Raw genomic sequence first — 15,121 nt, 5'->3', positions numbered from 1 at the left:
ATCCTTCTGGCTGCCATGGGGAGGAAAGATGGCAGAGGTGTCAAGAAAAAGACAAAGTGAACAGTTAGGAGACTTGCAATGCTCCTAGGGAGAGATAAAAGTGTAAGTGATGAGAAACAGATTATAGATTAATTAGAAGCTAGATTTGGAAGATTTCTTGGCAGGTTAGATGTGGAACTTGAGAGAGAGTTAAGGACAACTCCAAGGCTTTGGACCAGAACACCAAGAAGCATTCTCTTATCTGGTATGTAGAAGATGGTGGGCAAAGCAGGAAGCTGAGTGAAAAGCTGGTATGAGTCTTCGTATCAGAAGAGAAGTCTGGGCTGAATGAAATCTAGGTAGTCAGCAAACAAGGAGCCAGGATGAGATCACCAAAGGAGTGAATGTAAATAGAGAAAAGGAGAGTGCCAAGGAGTGATCTCTGGTGCTTGCCAAAACTAAGAGTTCATCTGGGAGATGAAGAAAAATCTGCAAAGGAGCTTGAGAAGAAACAATCTAAGGAAAAACAAGGAAAGCCAAAGAAAGTGTTTCATGAAGTCATGCTTTACTGTGTCAAATGCTTTTCACGGGTCAAGTCCTTGGGTTGAGCAACACAGATGGCATTATAAATATGACATGAGTGATGTTGGTGGAGTGGTAATGGGATGCAAAAGAATGGGAAGGGAAGAACTGAAGAGAAGGAATACAGGCAACCGTTTGGTGTAAAGAAAAGGAGATAAACAGGATAGTAAATGAAAGATGAAGTAAAGCAGAAAGGGGTTTTTTTTTAAGATGGAAAAAATAACAGCATATGTGCATGCTTATGGAAATGATCCAGTACAATGGAAAATTTACACAATAAAAGAAAAGGGGAAAGAGTTAGAATGGTAGCTGTGAATAGGAGAAAGATGAGATAGATCTAAGATATAAGTAGAGGAGCTGGCCTTGGCCATGAGCATGGACAGTGCACCCACAGGTCCAGGAGGAAGACAATATCTGGGCAAGGAGCAGGCAGGGATACTGGAACACCTGAGGAAGCACGAAGGAGATGAGGGAATTTAGGGATGGGAGCTCTCATTCTGATGGTTTCTATTTTTCTTGGTGATGAAGTAGTAGGCAAGATACTTTCCTGAGATATCAAGGTAAGATCTAAGAAATGTACACCACACATCATGATGTCTTGCTAATTCATGCAATGAGTTAAAAACTGGAGAGAAAATAAGTCCACGCAACTGTCAAATGAGTAGAGTCTTTATAATACTTTTGTCATCACTTCTTAAAAACTTCATTCTATGGAATAAGAGGTAATATCTCGTTTGGAAAAAAATCTATTCCTGGAGTCTTTTGTTATACATGTATCTGTGTACTTTAAAACAAAAATCTGAGTTCCAGGTAAAGTATTAATGACAAATATAAAGTATTAATGACAAATATAAAGGTGCTAGTAAAAAATTAACATTTAAAGTCCATTTTGCCATTTGCGAACTATATACACAATTTTATGCCTTTTTCCAAACTCTATGTTCAGTAATAATTTTTTAGATAGTTGTAATCAGTGTGTCCATACAACTATGTTCTATTCTGGGGGCTTATTATTTGTATATTTATATGTAGTCCAGGTCCACGTTTTTATTTTAATGGCAGTGCAATGTTCTATCACATACTGTGGTCTATCTAACCATTTAACAATCACTATGCACTTTGAGGTTCCCCCTGCACCGATTTTTTAAAAATTACATATTGTACCTCTAATATCTTTAGCCAAAATGAGTTTTCCCTGTGTTTTCTTATAACCCATCAAGTGAAATTTCCAAATCAAAGAATATTAGCAGTTTTATAAATGAACTCTATAAACATAGACCTCACCATATTCCAAGTATTTAGATACTTTGTATTCCAAGTATTTAGATACTTTGGCACTTAATGCTCACATCAGTAATTCAAAATAAGTTTGCTGAATTAATAAGCAGAACAGATGAATGAAATATGTTAAATATGCCTGGCTATTACCTAAAATATTCTCTACAGAAAGTATTCCAATTAATTTAACAAGAAAATATTTTCCTACAAACTATTAGTCAAGTTTTTTTTCTAATCTGATAATTCAGTATGTTATCTTAATTTACACTTATAATTATTAATAACGTTTAATACTTGCCTGAGAGTTTATTAATTACATTTCCTCTTGCTGTAAATAGTCTATGCTTTCAGGATAAATACATTTACTTTTAGGTAAACAAATATACCATAACATTTACTTAATATGTCATCTTGCTTTTAAAATCTCTATTAGAGGCTTTAAAATTATAATACAAGGAACCATATCACTAATATAAAAATCGCTCCATTCCTATTTTTTAAAAATTTTACATGACTAAAAATCAGTGAGAATATCTTTTATTTACATTGTTTTTATTCATATTATTTCCTTTCTCAATTACTTATTAATAATTCTTTTCCCCATTACCTTATTTCTTCAACATTAAACTCTTACAAAGTTAGGTCTATCGCTGGAATTTTTATTTTGTTCCATTCATCTCTTTTCTGCTTTTGTATATGTATAATATGTTCTTTATTTGGAGTATTTTCTACCTGGGTAGTTCTTGTCTTTTAATAGTTTCCCTAACAATGACTGTCTCAGCACTGTTCCCTCAGCAATCATTTTAAAAATTCTAGTGCATTAAATATACATACTAACTTAGAAAATATCATTGTGACTATACATATTTAGCTTCCATAACCAAGAACTGGATTTATGATAAGTATAATGGAGAAGCAGGGCATGCACTGGTCCTTCCTCAGAAACCTGGATTTGAATTTCAGCACTGCACTAACGTTGCTAATTTACTTAACCTCTCTGCATGTCTTTCACTCACTCTGAAACTAAGGAAAACACCTACCTGCTTGGTTAATGAGTGAATGTACACAAAACATGCACACACAGGCATAAAGGATGGGTTTTGTTTTAGAGTCTACCATATTTTGAGTTTTTACAGCACTTCTAATAAGCTGCTTTTAAGTAAGCATTATATCCCAGGAAACAAAGATTAGATACTTGCAGATATAGAGAATATTCAAGGAAAAATGACAAACTGATAGAATTCTATGTTATTTGCAGTATTTGCTTAAATTTTAATTTCAGAAACATTTCAAGAGTATGAACAAGTAGAAGGAGGAAAAGTAAACTCTAAAAAATTGTAAATATTTTCCTAATACAGGGTAGGAATGAATATAATGAAATATTTTATAAGAATTCCCAACAAGCTTGCTTTCAAGAGAAATGATAAAGGACTCCAACGGAGGGGGGGGGGAGGGTGTGTGTGTGGGTGGGTGTGTGTGTGCGTTGCATATTTTCCAGTCTCAGTGACTTCACAGCCTGGCATGCAGGCCTGTGGCCCTGTATGATCTCTGAGATAGGCCTGATATACATGCTGTCTCACCTACAAAAATCACAGATGGCCACATCACATTGTCCACCCAAAAACAGTGGAAAGAGTCCTAGAAGCCATTTTCTTTATGACTTCATAGCAAATATTAGAATTGGGTAGACATGGTAGTAAATACTTCAGCTTTTACCCTGATATTAACTTATAACGATACCTGTATGTCAAGAATCTTTGAAATCTTACATGCATTTGCAACTCATTTTTAGTCACTATATAATTTTCTTTCAAAACTACAGGCAGTTGCTAACCAAATATTAAATGGTAAATGTTTAGTCCTTGAATACTATGCACACAATTTTAGTTTCCAATTTTCTCTCTCTGTTGTATGGAATGAGTTCTTGACATGGAGTCAGGAACTCAAAATTATGATAATGGAGTTTTATATGAAAGCTTCATTATTAAAATTGTTTTATTCCAAAGCTATTACTTTCAAGTTTTTATTAAAAATATCCATTCTTTGCCTTTTAAAAGGCAGATATATCTTTTCCATCTGGGAACTAAACTCTTTTCTACAACTAGACATATAAAATATTACGAGTCAGACCTAATATCATAGCTCCAACTGGTCCCTTACTACTTATTAACTTAGATTATACTCTAACGAATAAGTTCATACTTTTACTATTTTCTTATCCAACCCCTGCACATAGCCAAAAATCTACTTGCTTTCCTTAATGCTTTACAGTTATTTCTCTCCTCTTCCTCTGCCAAAAGAGTAGCCTTCTCTCAGGCAACTCGTTTATAAATTTCTTCAAGACCCAGTTCAAAACTTCACCTATGTGGCCGGAAGTAAATTTGACATATATAAACTGAATACTTAAAAAACAGAGTACTTCCCTCCCGCCCTTTTAAATTATTTATTTTGCCTTTTAACTGTTCAAGTTATATTATGGAATTTTCAATCAACTGTTACTGTTTATGATAAACATTAAACACTCAGGATTTTATTTTCCTTGATTTTAAAAGGTGTTCGGGCGATGACTGAGATGGCTATACCTGATAACAAGAGCTACCATTTGATAGCGAGGCATTTTTATACGCATCGGCTCATTCAATTTGTACAACAACCCTCTATTCTAAGTGTAATCATAACATTCATTCCAGAGACGCAGAAACTAAAACACATAATGGTAATTTGTCAAAGGTTGCACAGCTTATGTGTGAATGCTTAACAAACACTGATGCTTTACTTTGCCAGGCATTGTGAAAGCACTCTACAAATATTAACTTATTTAATTCCTATAACTACCTTATGAGGCAGGTATTAGCCCATTCTACAGATGAGGAAACTGAAGCTCAAGACTTGACAGTCACCCAGGCAGTAAGTGGCCAGTGTGAGCACAGGTAGTGTGGATCCAGAGGCCTCAAGCTTCACCACCAGGTTATTTCACTTTCTGAATTAACTGTGCAGCAATTAAGTATGTGTCTGAGGTTTCTTATGGCAATGGTCTGTTGAGTGTTAGTTTCATGCATTCTTTAGTTCGCTACATATTTAAGGGCTTAATATATAAACAGTAGGGTATTAAGTGCAATGAGAAGACATAAACACTATTAATAACTAATTTGCTAACCCCATGAGTTTCTGGTCTACCAGGGAGATGAGTCACGGCCAAAAAGATATACTGCAAGGAATAATGCACTTAAATGCCAAGAGTGCGGTTCAGAGAAAGTGCTAATATTTAGCAGAGGCCAAGCAAGAAAGCTTTCCTGATAAAGCTGGACCTGGAAGGATGAGTAAACATCCTTTAGATAATTCTATCATAGGATTAACAATCTCATATTTGTCTTTCTCCACTAGACTTAGGTCTTTTAAGATCAAAGACTATTTTTATCTTTGTATCTCCAGCACCAAAAAAGTCATCACTCAGTAAATGGCTATGGGACAAGGAGTAGAAAGAATGTTATGGAAAAGCACATGCTAAGCAGGCAGAACATCATGATCAGAAAAGGAAAAGCAGAAAAGCATTTTTAAAATTTTAGTTGCATCCCAGGCAGTACCTCTGTTTTGTCCAATTCAGGGAGCCACACTGTAATCCATGTGCACACACTCCCTCTAGGGTAAAGAGAGTCTGGATGGAGCCTCCTGGAGTCATGTAACATGACAGCCATGATTATAGGCATCCCTGTTCCCAAGCACTTAGCAAGGAAATGATGCTTTGCTTTCCTCATTGCACTCCTGATATGCCATGGCTACATTCTTAAAAGATTCATTTAAAAAGTGTGTAGTTTAAAGGTAACCTCCACATAGCATGGTAAAGAACAATTACGCTGGCATCGGGGAGAAGCATCTGTGTCACCAAGCAGTTGAGCAGACTATAAAACCAGATGTCTTGGGAATGAACTCTGGCTCCACCATTTGCTTTGTAAATACGAGAAAGTTACTTCATCTCTTTCTGCCTAAATATCTTCATCTGAAAAAGAACAGTATTATCTCACTGGGTTATTATGAAGATTAAGTGAATTAATATATGCAAAATGTTTCAAAGAGTGCCTGGCACAGAGTTAAGCACAGAAGAGATGTTAAGCATTATCTTTTCCGGGGTGTTGACAGCTAAATCGATTGTCAATTCACGTTCCACCATGAAGAGTGACCACTGAGATTTCCCTCAGTGCAGCAGGAAGATGACTAAATCAAATACAGAAGAATGCTGGTGTAACCACCACTGTTGGCACTGGTGAGCCCATGTGACACTGCTTAGCCTTGTGAAATGAGGGTCCTGCCCCGTGGCTTTTGACACATACTCCAGTTCACTCTATTTTAAATGGTGCAAATAGTTAATAAAAGGCCCAAGTGAAAAACATGCAGAACTCCCTCCCAAACTGAATTTCGAAGTATCCGCAAAACTTGACTATTCTCCCTACATCCAGGGAAATTAAATTTTAAATATGGAAAAACATTTTAGGGTTTCCTGGTGAGTACAGATTTTCCTCCTAATAATGGAAATTTTCTTTATAGAAGTGTTGCTGTTATTTACTCTGAAGGTCAAAGATAAAAGGTAACAATGAAGAGTTGTAGACAGGAAGGATGTATAAAGGAACCTAGTTGCATCAGGAAAAGAATTAGTCTCATGTACTTTTGAGTAAAGACGGCAAAGACTGCTTGCCATCTGAGATCTACCAACAGGTTCTACAACATTAGAGGTGTGAAAGCCAAAGATATCACTGTGAAGTCATTCAACTTAGTAATTCTTGCTTCGAGCTTAAAATACAGAAGAGGGAAACATGGGTGAGTAAAAAAAGAGAAATGTTTTATACAGAAGTCACATGAATAACTTCACTGAATTCATGTTAACAGACTTTCGTCATCTCACTGACAACTCAAGGAGGATATTGCAGTACTACTAGACAAACATAATTAGGTCATAATCCTTACTATAACTCTACAATGTCCATGCCACCAGAATTGTGCGTGGGAGCCAGGCGGTGCTCACAAACTGTTAACATATACAAAAAAAGGAAATAGAGGAAGTCAATCAAAGCTTTCTTTTACATATCCGTTTCATACCAGTAGAAAGCATAAATCTAATATAAAAATCCTGCTTTAAAAGATGAAACTGAAAGAATTTGGGTGGGTGTGGGGAGGAATAGAAAAAACAAACTTAATTGTATAAAAAAAAGAAAAAAGACGGATGATTATTTAAAAATATGGCTGATTCTAGCTAACTACGCTTACCTTAAATGAAATTCTTTTTTGACATTAATGCATAATTGTGCGATGTTTTGCTCAAACAAGATTTTACATTTGCTTGGCATTAAAAAAATAAGAATTCAAAGTGCTGTTTGGAAAAAAAAATGTGGTATTTTTAGAACTATTCAAGAGGCCATAACATACCAATTACAAGCTGTAATATGCAGCTTCAAATTATGTTCCAGTAGAGGGAGTACTGGAATAGAGGCTAACAGAAGAGAAACTGATGTAAATCTAAAATTAATTCAACAAATCCAGTGTTGTATAAATTCATATGTCAATTCTCAAAGTTTTGAATATTGATGAATACTTGGATTCAGAGACTTCTTGAAGTTCCCTACACAGATACTACATCATCATCTGCAAGGAGCAGTAAAGTAAATGCTAATACCACAGAGAAAGGGCTAAATTAAATTGCTGGCTTTTGGGCTATGTATATGCTAACAGTGATAACAGTACTCTGTTCTTGTAATTTGCCCTTTCCAGACAACTTTTTGTGTGTTATGCATGAGAGAATACAAGGTCCCAGATAACAATCAAATAAAGCAAAATTGTGCAAACTCACATTCTTTCAATCCTGTTATACCCTAACCATCCCTAAAAACTTTGATTATGGGTATAATACTGCTAAACCTTGCAAAATGTGACTGTGTGTAAAGGACATACAAAATAAGATTATTCTCTAGAATACAAAAAGTTTGGGGACAGCAAATTTGTGTTGAAGAGGTCATAAAAGGCCTAAGATGTGTCACTTTGGCACTGAAGGCAATCAGGACTCTGTGGTCTTAAGAGAAACGTTTCTCTCTCCCTTAAAAAACATAAATTGAGAGCACTGCCCAAGAGAGTAATCACTAGAGATATCTTTATGACTGATCTATATGGCATGACAAACATCTAATTACTGAATATTTGCTCTTATCTTTTGAATGACCTCCCTCCCCTCAGAAACGCCAAGGCGCCTTACCTCATTCTTAGCTCAAACTGTTACAATATACATACACCTCATTGTAACTTTGTTTCTGAACCTTTCATGTATATGGAGTCTCTAACTCTCACTATGTGGGGTTTCCACCTATATGTATGTAATCAAATTTGGTTCCTTTTGTTAATCTATCTCATATATATTGAATTATTAGACCAGCTGAAACGTAGAAAATTTTCTACCTCCACCACTGTGTACTATTTCAAATTAGAGTCTTAAAGTTTAAAAAGTTTGAGTGGCAACGGTAGTAGGGCAGGGACAATGGTCTGGTCCCAGGACTCAAGTCACGGATAAGAACCAACCAAACCAGGGGAATGAAAGGAAGTTCTGGTGAAACCAAAAACCTAAAACAATGCCCTATGCAAAACTAGCACTCAATAAGCTGATTTTGCTGTAACTCATAAAGGAAACAGGACCTTTAAACTAAAATACTCCTGATTTCAGATTCTTCTTTTACTATCACTTGTTTAATATAGACTAACAACTATACTCGACTAGTTTATCTTTTGCACAGGTTTCTGCTGAAGGGCCTACTGACTCTTCCAATTCCGGAAATTCATGGCTGCATGCACAGCTACCCACCCTGTAGTAACAATCTTGGACAAAGATTTCTAATAATTAGGTGTTTCGCACCTAATTCAAAGGGTCAGAAGGATTGAGATAACATATATAAATTAATAGCAGGGTAGCTACTATATACTAAAGGACTAAATTTTAGTTCCTTTCCCAGATTCTCTACATCTGATGAACTCCTACTCACACCCTTCAACCCCTCGCTGAAATAATTGTTTTTGTAAAACCTCCTTAATTCTATGTTCTATTTACCCTCCTCTTCAAATAATCAATTGCCTACTCTTTTGTGAGTCCTGTGGCACTTAGAGACATCTCTATTGTATTTTAATTGCTTGTGGATGGTCTTTCTATCCCATTAGAGAATGAAAACCTCCTGGGTGGGATTTTTACCTAATTACTGCCTACTTCAAACCTGATAGAATCAATAATGGAAGTTTAATTAACATTTATTGCATAGAAAAATGAATTATTTCATTAAACTGTTACAAACTAAAAATCTTAGATGGCCTTAAAAATATTTTACAATACACTATTTTTTAAAAAATCATAACAAATCCTAATTTAGAGTTGTACCCTATCAGCAATGGAATTATTTTAATGTTCCTACTCACCATTCATTTAATTCATTTATCAACAAGTGCCTCCAAAGGTCTTGGATACATCAGTGAACAAAATGAACAAAAAACTCTGTCCTTCTGGACCTTATATTTACCACAGGTAAATTTGTGGAAGAAATTATCATTGCAAACTTGTCAACATTTACTAAACACACACACACACACACACACCTCCTGACCACACATAAAATTTAACTACTTAAAAAGTTAGAATGAAATTAACCAAGATTTAGTGTATCAAACAAACAAAACTGATTTAGTATCCCTAAAAATAATGCTCATATTAGGGACCCATTTCCGTATAGCTAAAAGTCATTCTTGTGACTTCTCTTTGGGAGCTTAATCTTTGTGAGATTAGTAACCTTTGTGAGTTTTAAGGATTTTACATGTACAATTATATCCTTTGCATAGACCCTAATATGAAGTGTGGTATTGTTCAATGTGGCCCATTACACAGCCTGTTTTACGACCTTAAAACATCCTTCATTTGAAAAGTAAAGTTTTATGAAGCTTTGTATCAGGGGTTCTACCCTAAGGGGTGTATTCCTCAGGACTGACACAGGCCTTAGTAGGACTGACCTATGTCCCAACTGGCTGTACTGTCAGGCAAGCAGCCCAGACGCCACAGGGCCAGGCTGTGAGACACAGAGGCATCCATGGTTCCAGCACACCAACCTTTCCAATCTTGCTCGCCACTTCATCCTGTGTTGCATCTGCCCTGTTCCCCAAGCATGCCATATGCTTTCCTTTCATAATTCATTCCCTGGCTTAGAAGGTCTTTTCCTCATTTCTACTGTTAAACTACTATTCAACATACTATTTTCATCTGGAATTGCTTCTGGCTTCCCTCTGCTCAAGGTGACCATGCTCTTTTTGAATTCAACCCTGAGAACCTTTCTTATGGAGCTCAGCAAGTTCTAACTTGCTTCAGTTCCACCCTGCCACGCTTACTGGAGTATAAATGCTCCTACCGTTCTGCTCACAACACCTGGAAGGGGAACTAAAACACAACAAGGGTTCAATTTTCCTATCAGATAAGAGAGTCAATATCCAATACCCAGTATTTGCCATAGCTAAACACTACGAAGCTTCATTTAGAGATCGCTACAAAACATTAAATTTCAAAATCACAAGTAAAATTCAGTCTCATGGAACAAATCTTGCTACATAAAATTGCTGTTTCTATGTCAGAAGAAACAAAAAAGGTGGTGCAGGTGTCCCAAGCAGAAAATGCTAACAACCCTGATCATTTGACTTAAACACCAGGTGATTTGGTGAAGGGTCCTGAAGGCATTAGCAGTTCCTATACAAAAGGTTTCACTTCAGCTGTACTTTTTGGTCATTCTGGACTTTAATGTAACAAGGAAACATTTAACTGAGGGCCTAACCTTGCTTCACTAATTCACAGCACAATGAACAAAAGGCAGATCAGTAGTGACAGCTTCCAGATACAAAGTGTGATGAGCTGGGATTTAGGCTCCAAGTTCCTACGTGAGTTGTATAAATGGGGCTCACTTCCCCTGACAGCCTACAGAAAAGGGATGAAAAGCATAAATGTCAAACAAGTGGTGAATGGACAGAGCATCAGTAACCCCAGGTAGAAAGGACTTTTCATCAAGCCCCAGCAATAGGAGATAAATGTCAACAGCACCCTAAAAGAAACAAAAAATGATTATAAAATGAAATATTTAAAAAGCACCAGTGGTGTGTCTTAGAAAAACTAATAGTGAGATTTAAGTCTCACCACCCCCCTTCCACTTTCCCTCAAAAGTGCTTTCTAATAATACTGAGCACATTCCAAATTGCTTCTGTCTGCCAAGATCTTGCCAATTGCACCTACACTGCTCAGCAACCAGGGTGAAAAATCAATGCCCTGGGAACCTTAATCCCATATTTGAAGTAAACTGCAAATATCTATCCTGCTGTGCATTTATCCACATGGGGAGTATTTCCTAAGTGAATTTAGAAAGTGAACATGACTTTTAATAGAGAATTTGGTTCCCAAAGGGAAAGCAGGAGAGGCAAAACGAAGAGAATGGGTGAATATGGATTTAAAGGAAAATGTTAGAAAAATAGAGGATCGAAGAATTCATTTGGGGAAAGGTGAAAGCAAAAGACAATGCAAAAAAGTAAACGCAAAAAGAGGGGAAAATTATACTCCACCTAAAGATAAATGACTAGAGAGAAGGGGTAGCAAAGTGTAGTTTTGAGTCCTGAATTACTTAACTTTAAAATTAACTACTACTTTAAGACGGGTTGGGTTCGGAGTTTGGAATCCTAGAAAAAGAAAGGAGCTAGCAGTGGAGAAACAAAGAAAACAATGCAAGAACTTAAAGAGACCCTCTTTCCTACACCGTTCAGCACCATCAGGTGGGGCTGGATCAAGGGGGAAAAGGCAGAAGATGAGCGGGGGTCCTTGCAAGTGCTCAGAGAAGCAACAGTCCTGCGGATACACCTGTCCAAGGGCTACTTAAGATTCCACGTGGGCTCGAGCCCCTCCCCACTCCCGCGCCCCTAGGGAGCCTTAGGGGCCGAATTAACCTGTGGGCAAGAGAAGTGGTCTGAGTATTCTCAGACCTGGCAAGACCCGACAGGGACCCTGGAGGGGCAAAAGGAAGCCAGCGACCAGGATCAGGGGCGGTGACGCCAGGGATCCCCGGGTGCCCTTCGCAGAGCCCGAACTCACCGATGCCAAGCCCTACGACCAAGCGTCCCGCGAGCAGGGTCTCCTTGCTGTTCGCTGCGGCCAGCACCGCGGAGCCGGCGGTGAAGAGGGCACTGGCCAGCAGGATGGCGGCTCGGCGGCCGAAGACGCCGTTGAGGGCCCCGCCAGCCAGCGCCGAGACGGCGGCCGCCCCCACCGTGCTGGACACCAGCAGCTCCTGCCACAGCGCGTCCAAGCTGAGCTGCCGCTTGAGCAGCAGCATGGCCCCCGACACGACCCCGGTGTCATAGCCGAACAGGAAGCCTCCCAGCGCGGAGAAGACCGCCACCACGTACACGAAGGCGGGGGTCTCGTCCTGCTGGAACTGCTGCCGCGCCGCGCGCTCCAGGTCCCCGACGCCGCCGCCGCCCGCGCTCTGCAGGCTGCTGCTCGACTCAGCGGCCGCCAGGAGGCTGCGCTCCCCGGCCGCGCTCGCCGCGTCCGGCTCCTGCTGCTTCCTGCGCCGCTCGCCCTTGAGGCTGCTCAGACTCCGCAGCGTGTACTCCACATTCTCGCTCGCCTTGCGGGACATAGGGCAGCAGGAGCCCGGGGCTTCCCGGGGCGACGAGGCTCCGCAGGCTGGCGGTCTCGGAGGGCTGGACAGCCTGAGCGGGCAGGAGCAGCCGCCGCCGGCTTCCGCTCCGGATGCCACCGCAGCAGCCGCCGCCGCGGCTGCTCCGGGGAGAAAGTTGCTGCCAGCCGAGCTCCGGCGCCGGGGAGTTGGAGCCTGGCGGGTCTCACTCGAGACTCACTCCCCGCGCCTGCCGAGCTGGCGCTGCGGAGCAGGCGGGAGGCGGGTCCGCGGGTCACGTGCAGCCCGGGACCAGCGGGGCAGAGCCGCGGAGATGCTCCGCCCCCTCCCTGGGCGGGGCCAGGCTCAGCCCGCCCCGGACCCCACCCCCAGGTTGAAGACAACGTCAGACACAGGCTTCTTCATTTAGGGATGTGACATATGTAAGGAATTAACCCTAATTTGGGAGCTGCAGCTGGGGAGCAGGCCAATGTGGGATTGCCAAGTAATGGGATTGCCAAGTAATAGGCTTCCACACACCGGAGAAACGGCCTACAACGCTTGCAATGTTTGGTAGGCTGGGGAGAGAACCCGTAAAACATTAAGATCCTGCTCACAGCCTAGGGATGGCCAAGGCTGGAAAAGGCCTTAAAAAAAATTCTAGTATGGCATAAAGCAAGTACAATTTATAATGTTGTGACATAAACGGGTTTGTTGTGGAGCAATTCAGGACTGTGTTCTTTCATTTCTATAACCAGTTTCCTCTCACAGCCAGTCTCTTCTCAATTTATGCTTATTTTAAAGGCGTGGTACATCTCGATGCTTTGAGAACAAGGATAAATATATCTGCCCAGGTAAATCCGAAACCTCTTTCTGTGGATCCCTAATGTGTAAAAGAAAATTCACATTTAATCGTTTTATTCCTATATATTCAAGCAGTTCTCTGTGGTAGAAAGTAAACCCATGACTCTGATTCGTGATTTAATAGGGAATCTTCACCTCCCTCCCCGCAACACGCTCACCAAAAGAACGGACGTCTTCTCCTCTGAGAAATCCCCACTGTAGCCTTCAATTTGCAGGGGCAATTTTCAACTGCTTCATTTGTTTGAAACAAGCAAAGATGACGTTATTTGCGACCAGTTTTTCAAACTGTTGGGATAACTGCCTGTTGGTCTTTCCCCTCTCTTTGATATAAACCATTTGTAAATCATTTCTTACGCTTCCACTTCAGAAGAGAATCATGACTTTGGCCCTCTGATTTGCTTTCATTCTTCAAGCTGAGGGCAGGAGGCAATATGAATCATGCGATTCTATTCCTCACAATTTCATGCTCTTTTATTTTCTTTATTTCTTATCTTGAGGCCTATTTTTCATGTAGTCTAAAAGTTTTTTGCTTTTAGAGAAAAGGATTTTGTCCCTGTTTCAATAAAAATTATAACGTCAAAATCGCTTTCATTTAGATTATTAGTTATGATTATCTCCCATATTATATCGCTTCCGTTTCCCAAAACACAGAAAAATAATAAGCTCAGAGGGCTTAACTTTTTAAACTCATCGTGTGGCTTCAAAGCAAGGCTCTCTCTTCATTCTTAGGGATCAGTTAAAGAGAGCTTTCAGCTCTGGAGCAATGAACTTAATATTCAGGGTCAGAAAAGATTCAGATGAGAATGCACCTTTTTCCATTCCTACATAGTAAAACCGCGCCACCTGGTGGTAAAATGGTTCACCGCTTCTGAAGAAAACGGCTCCCCAGATGATTTCAGCTGGTAGTGTTGACAGATCCTTCTTGTTGAGATGAAACAAACTGTCTTTTATTCCTAGCAGGTGTAGTGAACGCCTTGCCTTCTGAGTATCTCTTGATGGAAATTCACCTTTTGTGTAACAAAACACTCAAATAAAACTGGTTCCGCTCCGTATCATCAAGGCATTTAAATCACTACAGTCTGTTACAACTGAAAAGAAATATAACATGAAAAAAAGGCATCAGAGAATTAAACAGAGTTATTCTCAGGCCACGCGGGGAGCGAATTTCAATTTAACACCACACTGTGAATCTAAAATGGAGTTTCCAGCCTGCCCCAACTACAAATTATGGTGAAATGGAATGCCCTTCAGCTGAGAATCAAGACATGAACCCCATCACTATCACTGTTTTACCATGCAACTTTTGACAAATCACCAGATTAGCTTTTGCCTTATTTTCTAATTCGCAGAGAAGATAATGGTGCAACTATACATTAACTGGAGTAAGCATGAAAAAGTATTTTGAAATACGATTAATCGCCATTGCAGAGTAAATAATAATTATAAAAAGCATTGGTTTGCAAAGTGAGTTCAAAAGTCCCAGTTTTAACTATATTTACTTTAGCTTTACAACCTCAAGGAACACTAAGGACCCACTGTAGAAAATGGAAAGGAGAGAGGGATTAGTTATACTGCTCCAGATCCTGACTATCAGCTAAAGACATTTGTCATTCATTCAACAGAAGTTGTTGTTGTTGTTGTTGTTGTTGTTGTTGTTGTTGTTTGTTGTTGAGAGGGGACAGTAGAGTTGGGAGCAGTGTTGTCTTTGCATTTGTTGGATTTTTATTTTTAATTTCACAAGAGATGCATCTTAGTTG

At 39.5% G+C, this 15,121-nt stretch overlaps 1 protein-coding gene across 1 annotated transcript in view; it reads right to left on the bottom strand.

Moving 5' to 3' along the window:
- The window catches only part of SLC2A13 (solute carrier family 2 member 13), a 286,045-nt gene extending 273,262 nt beyond the window's left edge, over positions 1-12,783 (bottom strand). The window contains exon 1 of the mRNA XM_016151690.2: positions 11,972-12,783. Coding sequence (XP_016007176.1) covers positions 11,972-12,521 — 550 coding nt within the window. The 5' untranslated portion in view covers positions 12,522-12,783. The remainder of the gene's footprint in view (positions 1-11,971) is intronic.
- Positions 12,784-15,121: the final 2,338 nt, after the last annotated feature.

Source organism: Rousettus aegyptiacus, unplaced genomic scaffold (assembly GCF_014176215.1).
Source record: "Rousettus aegyptiacus isolate mRouAeg1 unplaced genomic scaffold, mRouAeg1.p scaffold_m13_p_2, whole genome shotgun sequence".
In the NCBI taxonomy this organism is placed as follows: domain Eukaryota; kingdom Metazoa; phylum Chordata; class Mammalia; order Chiroptera; family Pteropodidae; genus Rousettus; species Rousettus aegyptiacus.
The sequence above is the reverse complement of the archived record's forward strand: the minus strand, read 5'-3'. Positions and strand labels throughout refer to the sequence as shown.